Source organism: Sciurus carolinensis, chromosome 2 (assembly GCF_902686445.1).
Source record: "Sciurus carolinensis chromosome 2, mSciCar1.2, whole genome shotgun sequence".
NCBI classification, from domain to species: Eukaryota; Metazoa; Chordata; class Mammalia; order Rodentia; family Sciuridae; genus Sciurus; species Sciurus carolinensis.
The window spans coordinates 30996892-31016246 of record NC_062214.1 but is presented as its reverse complement, the minus strand read 5'-3'; the positions used below and the strand labels follow the sequence as shown (position 1 = coordinate 31016246).

Here is a 19355-nt window from a genome sequence, read left to right as displayed (position 1 = left end):
TCTTTAAGCTTTTCTGTATGTCCCAATGACAGCATTACTCTTATAACAACTAATGCCTTTTGGAAAGCAACATTGGCTCCATGTATGTGTAATATGTCAATATAAACTCTACTGACATGTATATCTAAAAAGAACAAATTTAAAAAAAAGAAGAAAAGCAACATTGGATCTAAAATATAAACAAGCAAGTGGTCTGCACACTGCTTATTATGTTGGGGGACTTTGGAGATTCCCTCCAACTACTTGTTACTTTGCAGTGTTACTGGATAACTCCACTTGCATACCATAGGATTGGCTGGTTGCAGGGTTCTGAGTTGAAATCAAATATCATTTGGAAGCCAGCAGCTTTCACATTTGAGTGCCCAGGTAATTGCAGTAGAACTCTGCTGTGGAATACTTGTTAACTAGCAGCTGCAAAATGTCGACCCAAAAGGAAGGAATGTGCTGATCACCTTTCTGGTTCAAACACTTGGTCACTGTGGAGGAAATTAAGGTCCAGAGCAACCATGGTCTTGCCAGACCTAACCCCAGGACTAATGTGGAAACGGGCGCCACCAGCTGCCTGGGACTGGATTCTCTTACTTTTCCCTTTTTGAAAAACGAGGATGAAAAGGCACCCAGGCCATATTTGAGACAGTGTTCCCAGAATAGTTCCAATGAAAAAAGGCTCCCTCCTCAGATCTCTCACAGGGTTAGCCTGGCCAGTGCCCCCTGAAGTGAACCGAAGAATAGAATAGAAGGGGCTTGTCCCTCATACCTGGAGCATTGTTCTTGTTCAGGGTGAGATTTAAAACTTTTAAAGTCTTCTTGTGGACTGATCCCTGACTCTCAGGAGTCAGTTCTTGAACCCCCTAGAATGATAATTATACAATTGGTCCTATTGCTGGGATTCAGAGACACACAGCCACATAGCTCCTGGTTTGTACTTTAAATCTCTCGAGAAAAAAAATGCAGTATATGTTAGTTCACCTGAGCCAACACAATGAACCAATTAACTAAGTGAAATTCTGCCTGTCCAATAGCCCATGTGGTGACCAACCTCCAAGATGGTTCCCACTTCCTGGGATTCACACCCTGTGTATTCCTCTTTCGCACTGTACCTAGGCTGGTCTGTGTGACTTACAGAATACGGTGGAAGTGATATCTTCAATCTGTCTCCCCTCTCTCTCTCATGACTTACTGTCAGGGAAACTGACTGCCATGTGTTGAGGATGCTCAGCAGCCCTGGGGAAAGGCCTCTGGAGAAGAACCAAATGCCCGCATGTCACCTAATGCCCTCATAGAAGCAGATCCTCCAGCTCTGGTCCAGGTTTGACAACAATCCCATGAAATAGCCTGAGCCAGAAGCACCCAGCTAAGCCAGCCTGGATTTCTGACCTCAGAAACTGAGATGACTAATGTTTGTCATCTTAAGCCACTGATTTGGGGAATAATTTGTAATATCTCCTAACAGGTAACCAAATTTCCTATCCCTCCACATCAAGAATGTTATAAACAAAGTCTTCACCAAACTGTGTTTTACAGTAAAAAAGTGTTGGCCACTGACTTGCATGCAATTTTTTAAAACCTCATAATTAATACATTTATAATTGATGGATTCATAATCTAGTTTTTCAACTGATTAAACTCAAGTGCTAAAAGATAGTTCAAAGGACTACAAAATCATTGCTAGAATATCCAATACCCAAGCAAATTATGTATGTCAAAGAAGAGTTGGGAAACTCTTTCTTTTATGGGGCTTGAGGGGAACTACCTTCCCAGCAGGCTCTCCCTGAGGTAGCTAGGATTTCTGGATCTAGGACAACAAACACATCAGGGGTTTAGGTACATCCTAGCTGGTTTTGTCATCTCTGGTCTCTTTCTTCAAAACACTGTAAATCAAAGGCCCAAGTTAAACGTATATGTCAAACCTGGAGATGAAAAGTAGACAAGACCAAAGGGAACATCTTTCCCTGTGGAGATAGTATGGTCAGCTGGCTAAGCTATCACTTAATATCAGTCTCAAGTAATATTTTTCTTTCCTTATTTTATAAACTTTCCCTTGTCTTTTGCAATGATTCTTCTTTAAACTTTCCCAGGTGAAAATATCACTGTGGGAGTGTTTTTTCTAACCTCAATATTTTGGGGGCTAGTTTGTTGAGTGTTCCATCACTAGGTAGTAAACTACAAAATGGCAGACACTGATTGCATTTAACTCACCCTTCATCCCCCTTAATATATGCCAGGCACTGTGATAGTTCATTAATATCTGCTGAATAATGCACTGAATTTGCTTTCCATCTCTGAAGGCCTACCAAAGAATATCTGTTGAATGCTTACAGGCTATAGCACAGTGCAAAAGCTGTCAGGGCCACAAAACTTACAGTAAAATATTACTTAAGAGTATTTAGAAGGACTCCCAAGTTCTCATTGTTTTTCCACTGGAACCCAGTAGGTTTTTAGGCGTAAATGCAAAGGTATGGTTTTTTTGGTAAGTCACGTGGTATTTAAATATTCTATGCCATTCCTATGGTACCTGAAATCAAAAGGCATTCATTGAGTACTTCCTATATTTGATGGAGGCAAAGCAATTCTGAAGGTGAGCATTACAGTTAATACACAAAGTTGGGACTGGAAATAATAGATAAAGGTAAGAGTATAAACAACTCTTTTTTTTTTTTTTTCTTTTGGATGTTCTGTATCTTCAAATTCTTCTTCTATACTTAACATGGATTGGTTTTAAAGTCAGAAGAAAATAAATGGTCCTCCAACAGGGATGGAAGGAGGAAAAACAGTGTTTCAGTAAAAATGAATACAGAGAAAAGTAACACCTGGTAGTATACCACAATGATCAAAAGCATGAGCTTTGAAGTCTGGGTTAAAGTCTTAGCTTTGCTGCATATTAGCTGGGTCTCTGGGCAGACAGTTTTGCATTTCTGAATCTGTTTCCTGATCTGTAAAATAGTGATAAAGGGTCCTCTATAAAGAATGAAGATTTGAAAAGATGAAACAATGAGGGATCCTGGCATACTGATATAGGTGCCTACTATTTCTATATCATTATGGGTGATGGGAGTGATATTGGTTGCAGCTCTTGGGGTTCCTCTTCCAGTCCCAAAACTCTTCCCTGACACATTATAGAGCCTTTTCCTGCCCTGTTTTCTATCACCTTTCTGTCTTACTCTTTCTTCTCTCCTTTTTAACTTCATGGGCTTTGTCTCTGCCAGTGGAAACCAGTAATATACAAGGTGTGCTCAGGTATGCAGAAGGAAAGACATGGGATTAAGTCTAGTGGGGCAAGGCCCAGGTCATGTAGTCCAAGAGTTCTTCCCCACCTGCCAACCCAATATGTGTTGTCAAACTCTTGCTCACTGTTGGCAACTCTGGGTTATCTAACCTATAAAAAAAGGAACTGGGCCAGGCATGGTGACACACACCTGTATTCCCAGTGACTCCTGGCAATTCTGGGTTATTTAACCTATAAAATTGGGACTGGGCCAGGCATGGTGCATGCCTGAACTCCCAGTGACTTTGGAAGCTAAGGCAGGAGGATTGCAAGTCCCTGGTCAGTCTCAGCAACTTAGCAAAACCCTGCCTCAAAATAAAAAATAAAAAGGACTAGGGATGTGGCTTAGTGTAAAGCACCCTGGGGTTAATCCCCTAGTACCCTGCCCCAAATGGGGACTGAATCCCTGACTTTAATTACAAGAGAAAAATATCAAGATGCTGGGCATGGTGGTGCATGCCTGTAATCCCAGTGGCTTGGGAGGCTGAGGTACGATGACTGCAAGTTTGAAGGGAGCCTCAACAATTTAGCAAGATCCTGTCTCAAAATTTAAAAATAAGGGCTATGGATGTAGCTCAGTGGTAAAGCATCCCTGAGTTCAATCCCCACTATCAAATATATTCATATATCAAAAGAAAAATCTAATTAAACAGCCTCCAGCAATGACATAATAACTGGACCAAAATAACCTTTCTCTTCTGCAATAAACAACTAGAAAGCTGGGTGAAATATATAAAACAATTGTTTTCAGATACTGAACTCTGGTGGTATAAACCTTGATTGCTGAGCAAAAGGAAACAAGTAAGGTGTGCCTACAATTGCCTTACCTTTCTGCCTGGAAGCACCATCTGGACCACAGTGTAGGAAGAGAGAATCCAAGCAGAACACAGCAGACTCACTGACTCTCAGCAGTCTCTAATTTCCCCACTGAAGAGACAGAGATTAGAGATTCAGATGCTTGGATGTGTGCAGTAGAGTCCTGGGGAGAGAGAGCCACCCAGAGAAAGGGCTCCAGGAATCAGCAAAGGGATTCTTCTGAGTCTTCCTCAGCACTAAACTGTTCATGTTTAGGATGAAATTCCATAAAAGCAGACAAAGCCAGGGGAGCTGTGAACTGAACAACTCCCAGAACTCTCACAGGGTTGGGAGAAATGCATGCTCTAACAGCCAGAGTGGTGATACTGGTGAAACACCTGGATTATTCTGGAAGAAATGCCACACCTTAGTAGTAAGTTCTAGTCAGAGAGTAAATGCTACTCTAAAATCTCCCTAGTGATCACAATGAAAGGATCCCAATGATGAATGAGCAACTTAACTGTCTTCCAAAACAAACTTTAATACTTTTTGAAGAAAAAGAGCAAAGTCCAGACACACAACAATGTAATATCATTATGTCCAGAATCCAATACAAATACTAGACAGGAGAAGCAGGAATATAGGATCTATAACCAGAAGAAAAATCAGGCAGTAGAAACAGATGTTGAAATTACAGACATGACACAATTTGTAAGCAAAGATTTGAAAGTACAGTATTATAAATACCCTCAAAGACTTAAAGAAAAGCATGACCATAATGTACAAAGGAATAGGAATATCCATGATAAGTTTTTAAATTGGTCCTTTTATACTGTCATACATTTTAGTCATAAATTAACTCTTGAGTAGAATGTGATATCATAGAAAAATTATGAAATGGAATTAAATTAGAACAAGTTCCAGTTCTGCCAATGTCTTGCTATGGTCCTCAGATCCTTAACCTGAAATTTTTAAAGTTAGTTTCCCTATCTGTGAATTGTAGATGTTAATCTTAATAATTTTCCTTTTTTTTTTAGACTCATACTGCCTCTTATTCACCCACAGACAATGAATTCCTAAAGCACCAAAATTCACTTATTTAGCATTTCACTTGAATTTCACTTTTCATTCTTCAATCAGGTTCTGTTTGCTAAATCCTGGGTTCTGTTTGATCAGATTCTCTTTGATAAATCCTGGATTTGCAATAGTGGAACTGTACTGTATCTAAAGAGGAATCTTCAGTGATTTTTGAATCCTTCTTCTCTGAGAACCCTTATTTAAAACCAGAAAATTACCAGATGCAGTGGAAAACAACTGTAATCCCAGCTACTTGGGAGTCTGAGGTGGGGGAGGATAATGAGTTCCAGGAAAGTATGGATGATTTACTAAGACCTCCTCTTGAAATAAATTAAAAAGAGCTGAGGATGTAGCTCAAAAGCAGAATACTCCTGGGTTCAATCCCCACTATGTATGTATATATTATGTATATATTCATCTCAGGGATGAATGGATTCCAAAACCACAAAATCATCACTCAAAGAGCAGGTGTCTTTTGGGCACTACATTTACAATGAAATCACTAAAGAATTTTTAAAAAATAAATGTAGTGATTAGGCATAATGCATGCCTGTAATCCCAGGGACTTCAGAGGCTGAGGAAGGAGGATTTTGAGTTCAAAGTCAGTCTCAACAACTTAGTGAGGGCCTAAGTAACTTAGTGAGATCCTGTCTCTAAATGAAAAAAAAAAAAGTAAAATAAAAAGGACTGTGGTTAAGCGCCCTTGGGTTCAATCCCTGGTAACAAAACAAAACAAAACAAAACAAAAAGGTAGTTATAGTAGATATTTCCTTTGTAACACTTATATTTGTAGTCAGTTCTATGACCAATAATTCATGAGCCTCAAATTCTACCAATAATGCCACTTCTCTTATATAAAAACAAATTCCTAAGTATAGGAAGAAAAGGGGTCGTAGAATCCAATGTAGGATAATCCTGAGAAGGGATTTTCAGTGATAATGTGCAGCTGTATCAAGAATCCTTATTCTGGGGGGTGGGAGGGAGGGAAGAATAGAAGTCCATTGGATTAGATAAAAGGGAATGAAGGGGAGAAAGGAGAATGGGAATAGGAAAGACAGTAGAATGAATTAGACATAACCTGCTATGATCATATATGAATACATGACCAGTAAAACTCCACATCATGTACAACCACAAGAATGGAAATTATACTTCATGTATGTATAATGTCGAAATACATTCTACTGTCATGTGTATCTAAAAAGAAGAAATCAAAAAAAATTTTTTAAAGAATCCTTTTCTAGAGCAAGGGTCAGCAAACATTTTCTTTAAAGGGCCATATATGTGCTCTATACTACTTCTCCTCCTTCTCTTCTCTTTTTTTCCTTCTCCTCCTCCTTTTCTTTTCTTTCTTAAATAGCTCTTTTAAAAGTATAAAGGTCATTCTCGGCGGACAGGTTTTTATAAAAACAGACCTCAGGCCAGATCAACATCCGTGCACTGTAGCCAGCCAACTTCTGCTCTGCGGTCTTATTTAGATATCACAGCCTTAGCAACTTAGAGAAGCTAAGTTTAGGGAGACCCTGTATCTAAATAAAAAAATTTTTAAATGGCTTTGAATGTAGTTGAGTGGTTGAACATCCCTGGGTTCAATCCCTAGTACTGCATGTTCATAGAGAGAGAAAGAGAGGGAGCAGGAAGGGAGAAGGAGAGGGATGGGGAGAGAGAGAAAGAGAGAGACTGACTCAATCAAATCAATCATCAAGCTCATCTGGTTAGTAGGGAAAGCAGCCCAATTCTCTGCCAGGGCTAGTTCTTCTCAGGGATGAATGGATTCCAGAACCACAGGGTAGTAAGGAGCAAGAGGGATGACAAAGAACATTAGAGAAAATTCTTGATGTTTCTTTTCAAGGCTCTGGTGGTATGTGTCACTAGAAAAAGCACTTTGGGAAATACAGAACTTATTTAAAAGGATATTAGCCATTTCAGCCTCAAAAGTTTAACATTTACCTAAAAGTAGACAACACATTCATCTTTTTCAAGGAACTATTTAAAGGACCTAATTCAATCCTTTAGGGCTATGCTCAGAAATATTTTAAATTTTGGAACATTTAACTGAAAATATTCAGTTATTCCTAAATAGGCCACCAATGAGTGGTCAGTATGTTTCTCCAAGATACTTAGATCCTATACAATTTCACACATGAGACTTACTTTATCCAGTGTTAATAAATATTAAATACTCTTAAAAATAGTTCTAGAATCTATACCAAGGCAGCCATAGTGAATAAATAATCTATTTTGAAAAAATAATAATGCATTTTGAAAACAAGCAGTCTCATTTCTTGGCAAGAAAAAAAAAATCAAACCTAAAACAACCAATTAGTATGTGTACATTTGTTTTTCTTTTCTTTGTAATGTGAGGAAATAGTGCTATAAAATATATGACTATTTCTTGTTCTCATCTAATATTTGCATTTTCTCTTCCTCCACAGAAGAGTGGCATATCATAGAATTAACCTCACAAGCAAAGGGAAAATATATGAATTTACTCCCTTACTCCCAAAGTTCTTCCAGGCTCTACAAATGTGTCATTTTATCAGAGAGGCCCTTCCTGGACACCTTGTTTTAAACACATCCCCATCCTTAATACTGCTTTCCTTTTCTTCATAGATATTTCTTTGTTCAGTTGTCCACCCCCTATTCAGTACCCCACCCCAATCCTGGATAGAATAAAAAAGCCCCTTTGACATCAGGGTCTTTGCTCTGTTCACTGTGTATCCCCAGAGCCAAGCATGGGGCCTGGAACCGAAGAGATACTGAATAAACATGTCTCAAACAACTGAATGAACAACATCCACTGCACTAAAAGAATCTAGTCATGAAGGGGATCAGATAAACATCCCAATATAATAAGGAGAAAACGGAAAAGAACTCAGTGTGTTGGTGAGACACAGACCCAGTGAATGTAACACAAACAGCAAAGCTATTTCTCATTAACCTCGTGATTTACTTTATAAAGCAGAGAGACACTTATGAGATCTTTAAAGATCTGTATAATCTAAAAAATATGATCCACTAATCTGGTCAGAAAACAAAACTTGTTTTCTTGCAAGAGGCCACCCATTCATTCACTTGTTCAATGATTGTTAGATCTTTAGAACTGAAAGAAAGGACTCTTAAGTTTTTATGCATCAAAATCTTTAAGCAATATAGGTATTGATGATATTTCTTACCACCTTCCAGTAAGCACCTAGTACAGAAAACAGTGCTAGATATGCTACATACATATGTTTCCCACACATTGGCCTGTAGATGATGAAATTCTTACCAGCCATGGTCAAGTAAAAGAACCAGGGACTACAGAAAGCTGGTCTTTAATTAGGCCCTTCTTTCATTTTGGATATTAAAATATCATTTCTTTTATGAGATTATGGTGGATTTGTGGGGATAGTCATACAGGCTATTTCTAAGATCTTTCTGTTGCAAAATAAAAATTTGGGCTAATCTACATGAATTCTGTTTTAGTCAGCTTTTTCGCTGCTGTGACTAAATGATTTGACCAGCACATTTATAGAGGATGAAAGAGTTTATTTGAGGGCTCATGGTTTCAGAATCTTAGTCCACAGAAAGCCAGCTCCATTCCTTGGGGCTCGAGGTGAGGCAGAACTTTATGATGGAAGGTTGTGGCAAAGGGAAGCAGCTCACATCATCAGGAAGCAGAGAGGGAGAGGGAGAGGGAGCACAGGAGGGGGAAGGGGAGGGGGAGAGAGGGGTAGAGAGAGAGAGAGAGACTCCACTCTCTAGATACAAAATATATACCCCAAAAGTTATGCCCTGATTCCCACCTCCTCCAGCCATCCTCTACCACTTCAGTTACCACTCAGTTAATCCCTATCAGGGGATTAACTCACTGATTGGGTTAAGACTCTCACAACCCAATCATTTCTCCTCTGAACCTTCTAGCATTATCTCACCTGTGCATTTTTGGGGACACCACATCTAAACCATAATAGATTCTCAAGAAAAAAAGGAGGGGAGAATAAAAAGTCTAGGACTCTTAAATATAGATTACCTCATAGTAACCCTACAAATTATTGTATTTTTCCATATTTTTGTTTTTGTTTCTTTGTGGTGCTGGGAATTGAACCCAGGGCCTTAAGCTTGCAAGGCAAACACTCTATCAACTGAGCTATATCCCCAGTTCTTTTCTCCATATTTTATTGGTGCATTATAATTATACATAATGTTGGGATTTGTTTTTACATATTCATACATGCACACAATGTAACAATATAATTTCGGCAGTATCATTTTCCAGTTTTTCTCCTTTTCCTTTCCTCCTCTCTCCCCTGGTCCCTTTCCTTTACTCTACTAATCTCCCCAAATTAAATATTATTCATTCCCATTTTGCAGATGAGGAAATTAAGATTTAGAGGTTAAGTAACTTGCTGGCAAATGTAGAAGATGGAATTAATGCAAGACTCCGACTCCAAAATACATGGGCACTTTACCCACTGAACCACATCCCCAGACCTTTTTATTTTTTATTTTGAGTCTGAGTCTCACTAAGTTGCTTGCTAAGGCTAGCATTGAAATTATGATCCTCCTGTCTCAGCCTCCCTAGTTGCTGGGATTACAGGCATGTTCCACCACAACTGGTCAAATACATGTTCTAATTCTGTTGCCAGAGAGAGACCATTTAGGACTAAAATCCTTAATAACAAAGATGCATTATCTAGAATGCATTATTTACAAAGGAAATTTAAAACACCTGAGACTTTTGTCCATTTTGTGAGACGTCACCTTTCTGAGGGCACATGTTTTCTAATCTGATCAGTAAAGTCCTCGACTCAGATGCAACTGGTCATGGTTCTGCTGTCCTGTGACTTGATGGAACCACAGGAGAAAGACGTTCCCTTTTGAGAATTAAGGGGATCCAAGAGATTGCCACCCTAGAACTGTCATTTAGGGGGCCATATGACTGAGACATTTCTGTAAGCTGTGATTCTATACTCTAATTACAGAAGAATGAGCTCTTTTCTGCCTGTCTTCAGCCTTGCTGTATGGATCAAATACTTGGCAGAGATCAGTGCTCAGTAAGTGTCTGAAGAGTGGATGCTGAATGAACTAATGCTGCGTTACTGTTGCAGGAAAACTAAGGGTCGATTGTGATATATTATTATTAGGTCATCAGAGCTTCTTAGAGTTGGAGATCTAGAGTCAAAGAACAGGATGATCTTAAAATCCTGGACACTGCAGAGTTAGCAAAGGATTAGAAGACAGAACTATGTTTGGTGACAGGGGAAACAGAAAGAATCAATGGGACAGCACATCTGTATATACCTACTGTTCATCCTTACCCTACCTTGGAAGTACATTTGCAATGGTAGAGTGATAGGATATTTTAAGCCTTAAAGAGACTCTGCAGATAACTCAGGCAAATGCCCTCATTTCAGAGAAAAATAATTAAATGGCTTGCCAAAGGTCCTGCATCTAATTAGAGGCAATAATGAGCTTAGAATTCCTATCTCCTAATTGCCATCCAGCCTAATGCTAATATCACTCCACTGAAATATCAGTCATCTTAGTTACTCTGAGTCTAAGGTGGTCCATTATTGAATAACACAATTTTTGATGAAGGCACAGTACACAATCAACTAGATACCAGAAAATTAAAATAGCAATGAGACCCCAGTATCTGGCAGCACTGTGTACAGCAAGGTTTCATAACCCCAGGACTACTGGATTAGATAATTCTTAGTTGTGTGTGGGTTGCAGTTCTGTGCATTGTAGGATGTTAAGTGGTGTCCCTGCTCTCTACCCTCGAGATTCCAGTAGCACACCTGAGGCCATAACAACCAAAAATGTTGAGTCCAAACTCTGTCAGATATGCACAGAGGCAAAATTGCACTGAGAACCACTGGTGGTGTAAATACTTGAGCTAACTTACACGGAGGGAGGATGGATGCAGTTGTTGTAAGATGTTGGATAAGGAGCAGTTAGCAGAAAACCAGTCCAGCTGGAGCTGGGGCTGCTGAGGGCCAAATGCACTGGGCAATTAGTGGTGGCAGAGTGGCGGTCCCCTCAGGAACAATCTGAACTATGGTAATGGGGGTCCACCTCACACGAGACACTCAGCTCCTACCTGGAATCTGCTAATCAGACACCTGACTATAGGGATGTGACATAAAGGGAAATGGGATTTGACTGTGAACTCAGAGCAAACAAATCTAATTCTAAGGATCTACTTAAAAACAGTCATATCCCAGTGGCTTGAGAGGGTGAGGCAGGAGGATCACAAGTTCAAAGTCAGCTTCAGCTACTCAGTGAGGCCCTAAGCAACTTAGCGAGACCCTATCTCAAAATAAAAAATTTAAAAAGGGCTGCAGATGTGGCTCAGTTAAGTGCCCCCATGTTCGACCCCTGGTACAAAACAACAACAACGACAACAACAAACCAGTCATATCTATTAATGTTTTCAAGATTCACTCTGAACAATAGTTGGTATTCATTTCATGAAATTAAGATCTTTCCTATTTTTGTACAAATACATACATTCAGATCCTTTCTACTGTTTAGTTCTTAAATAATTTTTAAAAGCTGTCATTTTAATCATGTATAAATACACTTTTAGAAAGAAAAGTCCATCCCCAACATTTCTCACCTCCTCTTATGAGAAATTATTCATTTCAGTTCCACCTCTGGAAGTACAGTCTAATGTTGCATGTGCCACATCTCTGTACCTGCCACCACAGCAAGGTCTGGAGTAGTAATGTGACCCTCTTAAACTTCTGCATGGGGCATTTATTTGATGTTCTAAAATATTTTACTAAAAAAAAAAAAAAAAATTTTACTGAAATTATTAATAAATTAATAAACCTAACTAACCTAGATTCTAAACACCTCTACCATCTGGAAATATGTTTCCTATACATTTTTAGGGACATCTTTTCTTACTTAGTCATTAGGTTTCAATATATTTTCCACTAAAATCTACTAAATTTCTAATACTTAAAATATAGTAACATCGTGTTAACGTTTAACTACATTAATGAGCATATTCATTCACCAAATGCATCAGGTAAGAGATCCACCGCAATATTGTTTATGAGAGTGAAAAAGCAGGGGTGACTTAAACATCCATTGGCAAACATCACATTAACTTCATTGTGGCCGAGTCATACAATGGAATACAATGAAGCCCCTAAATGTATGAGTAATCTACATGTACTAACATAACAAGGTGCCTTGATAAAGCATTAAATGAAAAGAGCAAGATACAAAATGGAAGTATGGTAAAATTCCATTTGTAATTTTTTAAATAGATGTGTGTTATTTGTGTGTGTAAAATATGTGAATAGGTATAAATGTGCCTAAGTATGTCTGTCCATGTATAATGTGTATGTATTTATATGCTTATAATTGCATGGAAAATACCTGAGTGCTTTGTTTTTGGTTTTTTGTCCTTGGGATTGAATCCAGGGCTTACACGAGCTAGACAGGTGCTCTACTACTGACCTATACTCCTATCCCACATGGAAAATATCTGGAAGAATATATAGAACTTACTTCTAATGATTATTTCTAGGAAGAAGCATCGAGGAGACCCAGGACTTTAATATTTTATTTCATTCTCTTCTGTACTATTTATAATTTTTAATAAAAGGGTGATGAATGCTTTATCATTAGAAATAATTTTAGGAACTGGGTTACGTAGCTCAGTGGTTCAGCACTTGCCTAATATGTACCATGCTGGAGGAAAAAAAAAAAATCACAAGTGTGATAACTATCATGAATATACCCAAGTGGGTACCTCCCTCCAAAGACTAGTAGCAGTGAGTCTACCATTAAAAAAAAAAAAAAAGAGCTACTATATAGCTCGTTGCCTAAAATTGCTACTAGTTTCTAAGCAGCATGAGTTCTGAATCCTGACAAAGGAATGTAAGGGAAACCTCTTTCCCAATAATTCTGGGATTTGTGATTTAGCAAATTGGAAGCATTCCATAGCAATTGGACTCTGTAACTTATGAAACTGTTTTAAAGGACTGGGATAGGTATTATTATCAGAAATATTCTCAGAAGTTAGGAGTCTATACTGTATTTCCAGATTTTTTTTTAATGAGAGTGATATCATTGTGTCAATTTTGAATTACAATTCAAGTATAGTCAAACATGGCCAAGAGCACTCAGCCTGGCATAGGAGGGGAATGAGGCAAAGGTTGATCAGGGAGAGGCACAACCCTGCAGAGTTCCAAAAACGCACTGGATACAGTCCTGGCACTGGATACAGTCCTGGCACACAGCTACCAGGTAACTGATTTCTAAGCCAGAGTGTGTTCATGAATAAAATGAGAATTCAAGGCAGAAAATTACAGGCAAAAGTCATAAGATCACTCACTCACTCTTAGGTGCTAAAATGAAGTTTTTTAGTGGAAAGACACAAGAAGTGGCATTCTTGTAAAGAAAGTGCAGTCATTACTGCCACTACTCCAAACCTTCTCCGACACACTTTCTGGGTACACAGAAACAAAACCACAGAATGTAAAAACAAATGTAGGTGTCTTAACTGATCTGCATGTCACGGGCAGACAAGATGATTGAAGCCAACTCTGCCATCATTCTACAATAACATGGTGATGCTGAATTTCTATCCACGGTCAGAATTTCTATCTATGGTCAACAGCTCCTGGGACAGCACTACAGGCCTCTGTGCTGCTTCTTTCAACATTCTATTGCTTGGTTTCTGCAAGCTATTCCTAATTATTTCAAACGTTGGGAGGCAGTTTATCAAAACCCATGTCTCACTAGTAAGAGTAGAAATGAACAGAAGGCTTTTATTGAAGCTAATCTACTGTCTCACTGTAATCTTACAAAGGGAACATGCACCCAAAAGCTTATTTTAAATTGAAAATATTTAAGTTGAAAATGCATTTAATAAGTTAAACTCAGAAGGTTAAAGGTTGAATGTTTTCTCTCATATGAAGAAGCTAGAGAGAAAAAAGAAAACAAAGGTGGGGATGGATCTCCTAAAAATCAAAGGGAGATGAGTAGAGGAAAGGGTAGGAGGCATGAAGTGAGAGGGGAAATCCTGGGGAGTGATACTAGCTAAATTATAGTGGTAAATTGTGTGCATGTATGAATATGTCACAACAAATCCCATCGGTATGTACAACTATAATGCACCAATAAAAAATGAGAAAATAAAAAAATAAAATGCATTTAATACCCTAATCTACTCCACATCATAGCTCAGCAACACAGTATGCTATGAAGTATTGGGTCCTCCCCCACTTCCTGTGGTCATGGGACTGACTGCCATGCCCACCCAAAAGAATACATACCACATATTGCTAGTGTGGAAAAAGATCAAATTTCAAAATTTGAAGTATAGTTTCTATTGAATGTGTATGGCTTTTACACCATCACAAAGTCAAAAAATCACAAGCCAATTTGTTGTTAAGATGGGGACCATTTATTTAGGAAAATGATCTGTTCTTCATAACTGTCACAAGGGATAGGGTAAGTGACAGAAGAAAATGAAACAAGCAAATATTCTAATTTTCAACAGAGAGGATAAAGATACAACCAATGAATCCACACATTAAGTAACCCTGAATGTGATTGTTTTGCAAAAGTTTAATAGTATGAAGGTGAGAATTGCCATCTATGTCACCTCTTAGGTATTCAACTCCACAGGTATGGAGATGTTATTATTCCTATAAGACGGATTAAAAAGTAAGAGTTCAGATAACTTGCCTAAGAACACTAAGTAAAAAGTGATAAAGTCCTGTCAACTTCAAAGTCATGGTTTCTCCCCACTCAAAGTCCTTTCAACTTCAAAGTCATGGTTTCTCCCCACTCAACAGAGAAATGGAGGTTACCAGGCTAGCTAGCAGTCCTGCCACATTAAGACCACCTCAGTCTGATTACAAATTCAGCAGACAGTTATAGAATTTACATTCCTATATTGCTGTATGCCCCAAATAATTTACTATTTATTTATGTATTTCTACTGGGGATTGAATCCAGGTTTGGGGATATAGCTCCGTGGCAAAATACCCCTTGGATCAATGCCAGGGGTGGGGGGTGGCAGAGGACCATAATCATATTTACTGCAGCTTCATGACTCTTAGACCAGGAGTTGGGCAGGAAGTACTCTCCTAAGCCAAGACTATCTTTTGGGAGGGAAAAATGATATTTGGGTTAGTGTTGTAGGATTTTGGGTTCTTCTTTCTTTTTGTGGTGCCGGGGATTAAACCCAGGGCCTTATGCATGCTAGGCAAGCTCTCTACCACAGAGCTATATCCCCAGACTGATTTTTGGTTTTTCCTCAGCTGATCACTATGGACTGTTAGCAGGGCTGCTCTGCCTGAACCCCACCAAGATGTCCTGGGCAAGGCAAAGGTTTTATTTCAACACCAGCAGACAGCTCTCTGTTCAACAAGCAAACTGCAGTGGGGTCTGAATATGTAGAATCTCTTTGGTTGCCTCTCCCCAACACTGCCTCCTCCCCATTCCACCCCACAACAGGAAGCACCTCATGCAAAGTTGAACAAGATCCTACTTTTTAATGTAAATTCCTGTCCTGGAGAACATGAACAAATTTCCAAGCCAGTCTCAAAATATATGGGGACACTGGCATACAGGATTAGGTGACAAAAATAGCAGGTGGCCACCTTTGCCAAGTGCAAGTTCTACAGTGGAATTCTTGGGTACACACTATGTTAAGCCATAACTGAAATGTTCTTATATAGTCACAAATCAGCTCTAAGATAATGAAAGATCCCAAGATGTGGCAGACCCTGGACAAACAAAACTGACCTACAGGGACTGTAAGGTCATTTAAAAAAACATATAGGAACTAGATTTTTTTCTTTAACTATACTAATGTTTTACATTAATTATATTGGTCCAATCATAGGAGTAGGTAAGTTCCCCTTTGAAGAGTCTGGAACCAGGCCTCCAAACCCCAAACAGCAAGCCCGCCTACTTGCTCTTTTCTCATTTCGATTGTATTCCTTTAAATGTTAAACCCAAGGCCTAGGTTTCTGGTGGCTCCCCTAAAACCACATACCTCCATGTTTGAAACCCATCCCCACCAACCCAAAAGCTTTTATTCTATCAGATTTTCAACATGATCTGTAATCATATGAAGTCAATATCAAATGTCCTCAAAGGGCTATCTGGTCTTCAAAAAGGTCATATTGAAATATAGTCCCCACAGGTAAGAATAAACCTAGGATGGGGAGAAGGTAAAGCCAGGACTGGGAATCAAGCCAGATGAGTGCCAAAGCAAAATGGAACCCTCTTACTTTATCCCAACGCTGGCCCTGGTCCTGCAGTGTAAGCAACAGAGAATTCTGTTGTGGCACAGCTATCAGAAGAAATCTCCAGAAGCACTGTTCCATATTAGGGTGTGAGCTAAGAGAAACTGCTTAATCAAGGGGCAGTGTTGCATATGATGGTCTCTGACAAAGCTCTGAGTTAAGACTGTTTAATTCTACCATGTTCTTAAGGGTTCAAATGAGCCTACCTGGGCCTCAGTTTTGTCGATTGTGAAATGGGGATAAAGATAGTATCTCTACCTTTGCTTACTAAAGGATTATCAGAGATAATGCCAAGTATATATTTAATAATGTCAAATATCATGATTACTATTTTCAGGAGATTTAATATTCCCTTTGTAATAATTTTTGTGACCTTTGCATTGAAGACTATAGATTTAGTATGATCTCTATGCTAATTCTTCCATTTCAGAACCTTGTGACCACATGTTTTAAAAGTATGTTCTTGGGCTCGGGAGATAGCTCAGTCGGTAGAGTGCTTGCCTTGCAAGCACAAGGCCCTGAGTTCAATCCCCAGCACCACCAAAAAAAAAAAAAAAAAGTATGTTCTTAGTTCTGCTAGCAGTAATAATGTTATCAGCTACCTAGGCATCCCTTAGGCCAGTCAAGTTGACCCATAAAATTAACCATCACATTATTTTTCTTACATTCTATTTTCTGTAGATATGACATGAAGTCTAGAGTGACTTGGATATTTCTAAGCTCAAAGGACATAATGACAAAGTGGATTTTCCAACCTCTATAGCAATAACACTGCCTAAGAATGTCTTATATATAATATGTATGATGCTTTCAGTTTCAATGCTTTCATAACTACTCTTTTTAAATTATTTAAATAATTAATTAATTTATGTATATTCCTATTTTTTCCCACGAAGACTGAAGATGGCTTTAAGGATATACAGAAGTCTACAAGATGGTAAAATAAAGCCTGGAGAAAGAAACAAGAACCAAAAAAAAAAAAAAACCCCAAATCCAAGAGCAAGGGGAAGAAAAGGTATTTCTCATTTTTTCACACAGCAAAAAACAGACATAAAAAAAAAAAAAAAGACATAGTCACTAAATAATTTTCTGAAGGTACATGAGGTTAAATGCTAACAATGACTTGATACTAAGCAAGTTCTAAAAATGATATCCTGGGTTCTGAAGTATTGAAAAATGGACTTAATAATAAACAAAATAAAAACAATGTCAAAGAAATTATCATCCAGAATAAAAGGGAATGGAGAGATGAGGATTCTTCCTAGGAGCTGCCTTTAAGAAGTCCTAGGAGCTGGATATGGACATAGCCTGGTGCAGTAGTGACCAAATTATGACCAAATTATTACAGTACCAGGCACTGTTCCAAGCACTTTTTAAGCATTATCTAATTTCATATTCACCACAGTACCTTATGATGTATGCAATATATTTAAACTTTACAAATGAAAATGAGACCCAGAAAAATATGTCAGAACTAGTGAGTAGCAGATTTGGACTCAGGCAGTCTGACTCCTGAACCCACTTCTATTGTCTTCAGAAATCCAATGCAGACAGAAGCCACCAACAGGAAAGCAGGGCCTGGAGGACAAGGACATCCTTTGCAAAGCTGAGAAGGTGAGAAGAGCAGCTATGGTGAGTGGGTCAAGGAACTTACAAGGAAAAATAGGACTCAGCTATAAAATAAGGGAAGTTGGAGTCTAAATCCTCATGCCAGACATGCCTTTTATTTGGATCCTAGCAGTAGCCTGCTGAGCAGAAGCAATTCCTTGAAGTAGTGTCCTATCACAGGGGTCAGGACTCTGACTTGTTTCCAAACAAACCTTGTCTGTAAGAAAGAATAACAGGTGATGATGATGATGATGATGATGATGATAAGAACAATAATAGTTTTTAAAACTAGCATTTGCTTTTTCCTAAGGTAAGTTTACAGCTATCATTCAATTCAGTAAATATTAACTGAGTACATAATATGTACCAGGCACTGTACCCTAGCCACAGTAATTTTGAACACAAAACCTTTTAGGAAAGGCTTTGTGTAACTTCTATAGCACATTAAATACTTACTAAATATTACAAAATTTCTAAGTTAAAATAGAGCACTCATCCTAAAAAAAAAAAAAAACTGCCATTTCTGTAGGTCAAAACCAGCTGAATATTAGCAATATCATTTGATTCAACCTAATATAAATATACAAAGGATGAGATTCTTACAATTGTTCAGAAATAAGTGAAATGGATTGAAATTTATCATCACTAAAGGTAATTTTTAAAAAATAAATATCTTTCAATTAAAAAAAAAAATAGAGCAGTCATCCTAATTCTCCCATCTCTGGGATACAGGTGGATACCAATCTCATAAGCATTCCTGTTACAATGCTCTAAGAAATAACTGTGTTTTGTTCTCTCCTCCTCCTCATGACTTTAGGAGACACTGCCACCTTCTACCGTAGTCCTGCCCTGTGCAACTTTGAGCTGTGGCTTCTTCCATCTATCAGATTCTGTCTCCCTGGCTCTTGAGGGAGGCAGTAGAGCGGTATGACAAACATTTCCGATCCTCCCTCTCCAGCCACTGTCGGGATTGCACTTCCTCATTCCTTTATGGAAATGGGGCCATGTAAATAGTTCTAGGCAATGAACTGTGAATGGAATTGATGCTTGACGCTTGCCGTTTCCAGGGTAGATCATTTAATTGCCAGAGTGAAGCTCTCTAGAGTTCTCTCTTCCTCTCTACATGGCAATAACAATATTGAGGATGGTGACTGCTACATCCCTAAGTGATTAGAATTCCTTCAGCCCCTGAGTTCCATTCCTGGCAACCAAAAAAAAAAAAAAAACAAAAAAAAAACAAAAAAAGTCAACAGCCTCAACACTTGAGTCTGAGCTGGCCTGTGACTGCTTTGACCTATAAAGACATGAGAAGGGCTGGCCTTTATGAGGATGCCAGTTTT

The 19355-nt window shown here is 38.5% G+C and overlaps 1 protein-coding gene across 9 annotated transcripts in view; it reads right to left on the bottom strand.

Moving 5' to 3' along the window:
• The window catches only part of Shld1 (shieldin complex subunit 1), a 91153-nt gene that overhangs the window by 43638 nt on the left and 28160 nt on the right, over nt 1-19355 (bottom strand). Inside the window, exon 4 of one of the 9 annotated variants that reach the window (XM_047542308.1) lies at nt 11745-11909. The exons of the other annotated variants lie outside the window; for them this stretch is intronic. Within the exon in view, the coding sequence (XP_047398264.1) occupies nt 11770-11909 (140 nt within the window). The 3' untranslated portion in view covers nt 11745-11769. The remainder of the gene's footprint in view (nt 1-11744; nt 11910-19355) is intronic. 9 annotated transcript variants of the gene reach the window in all.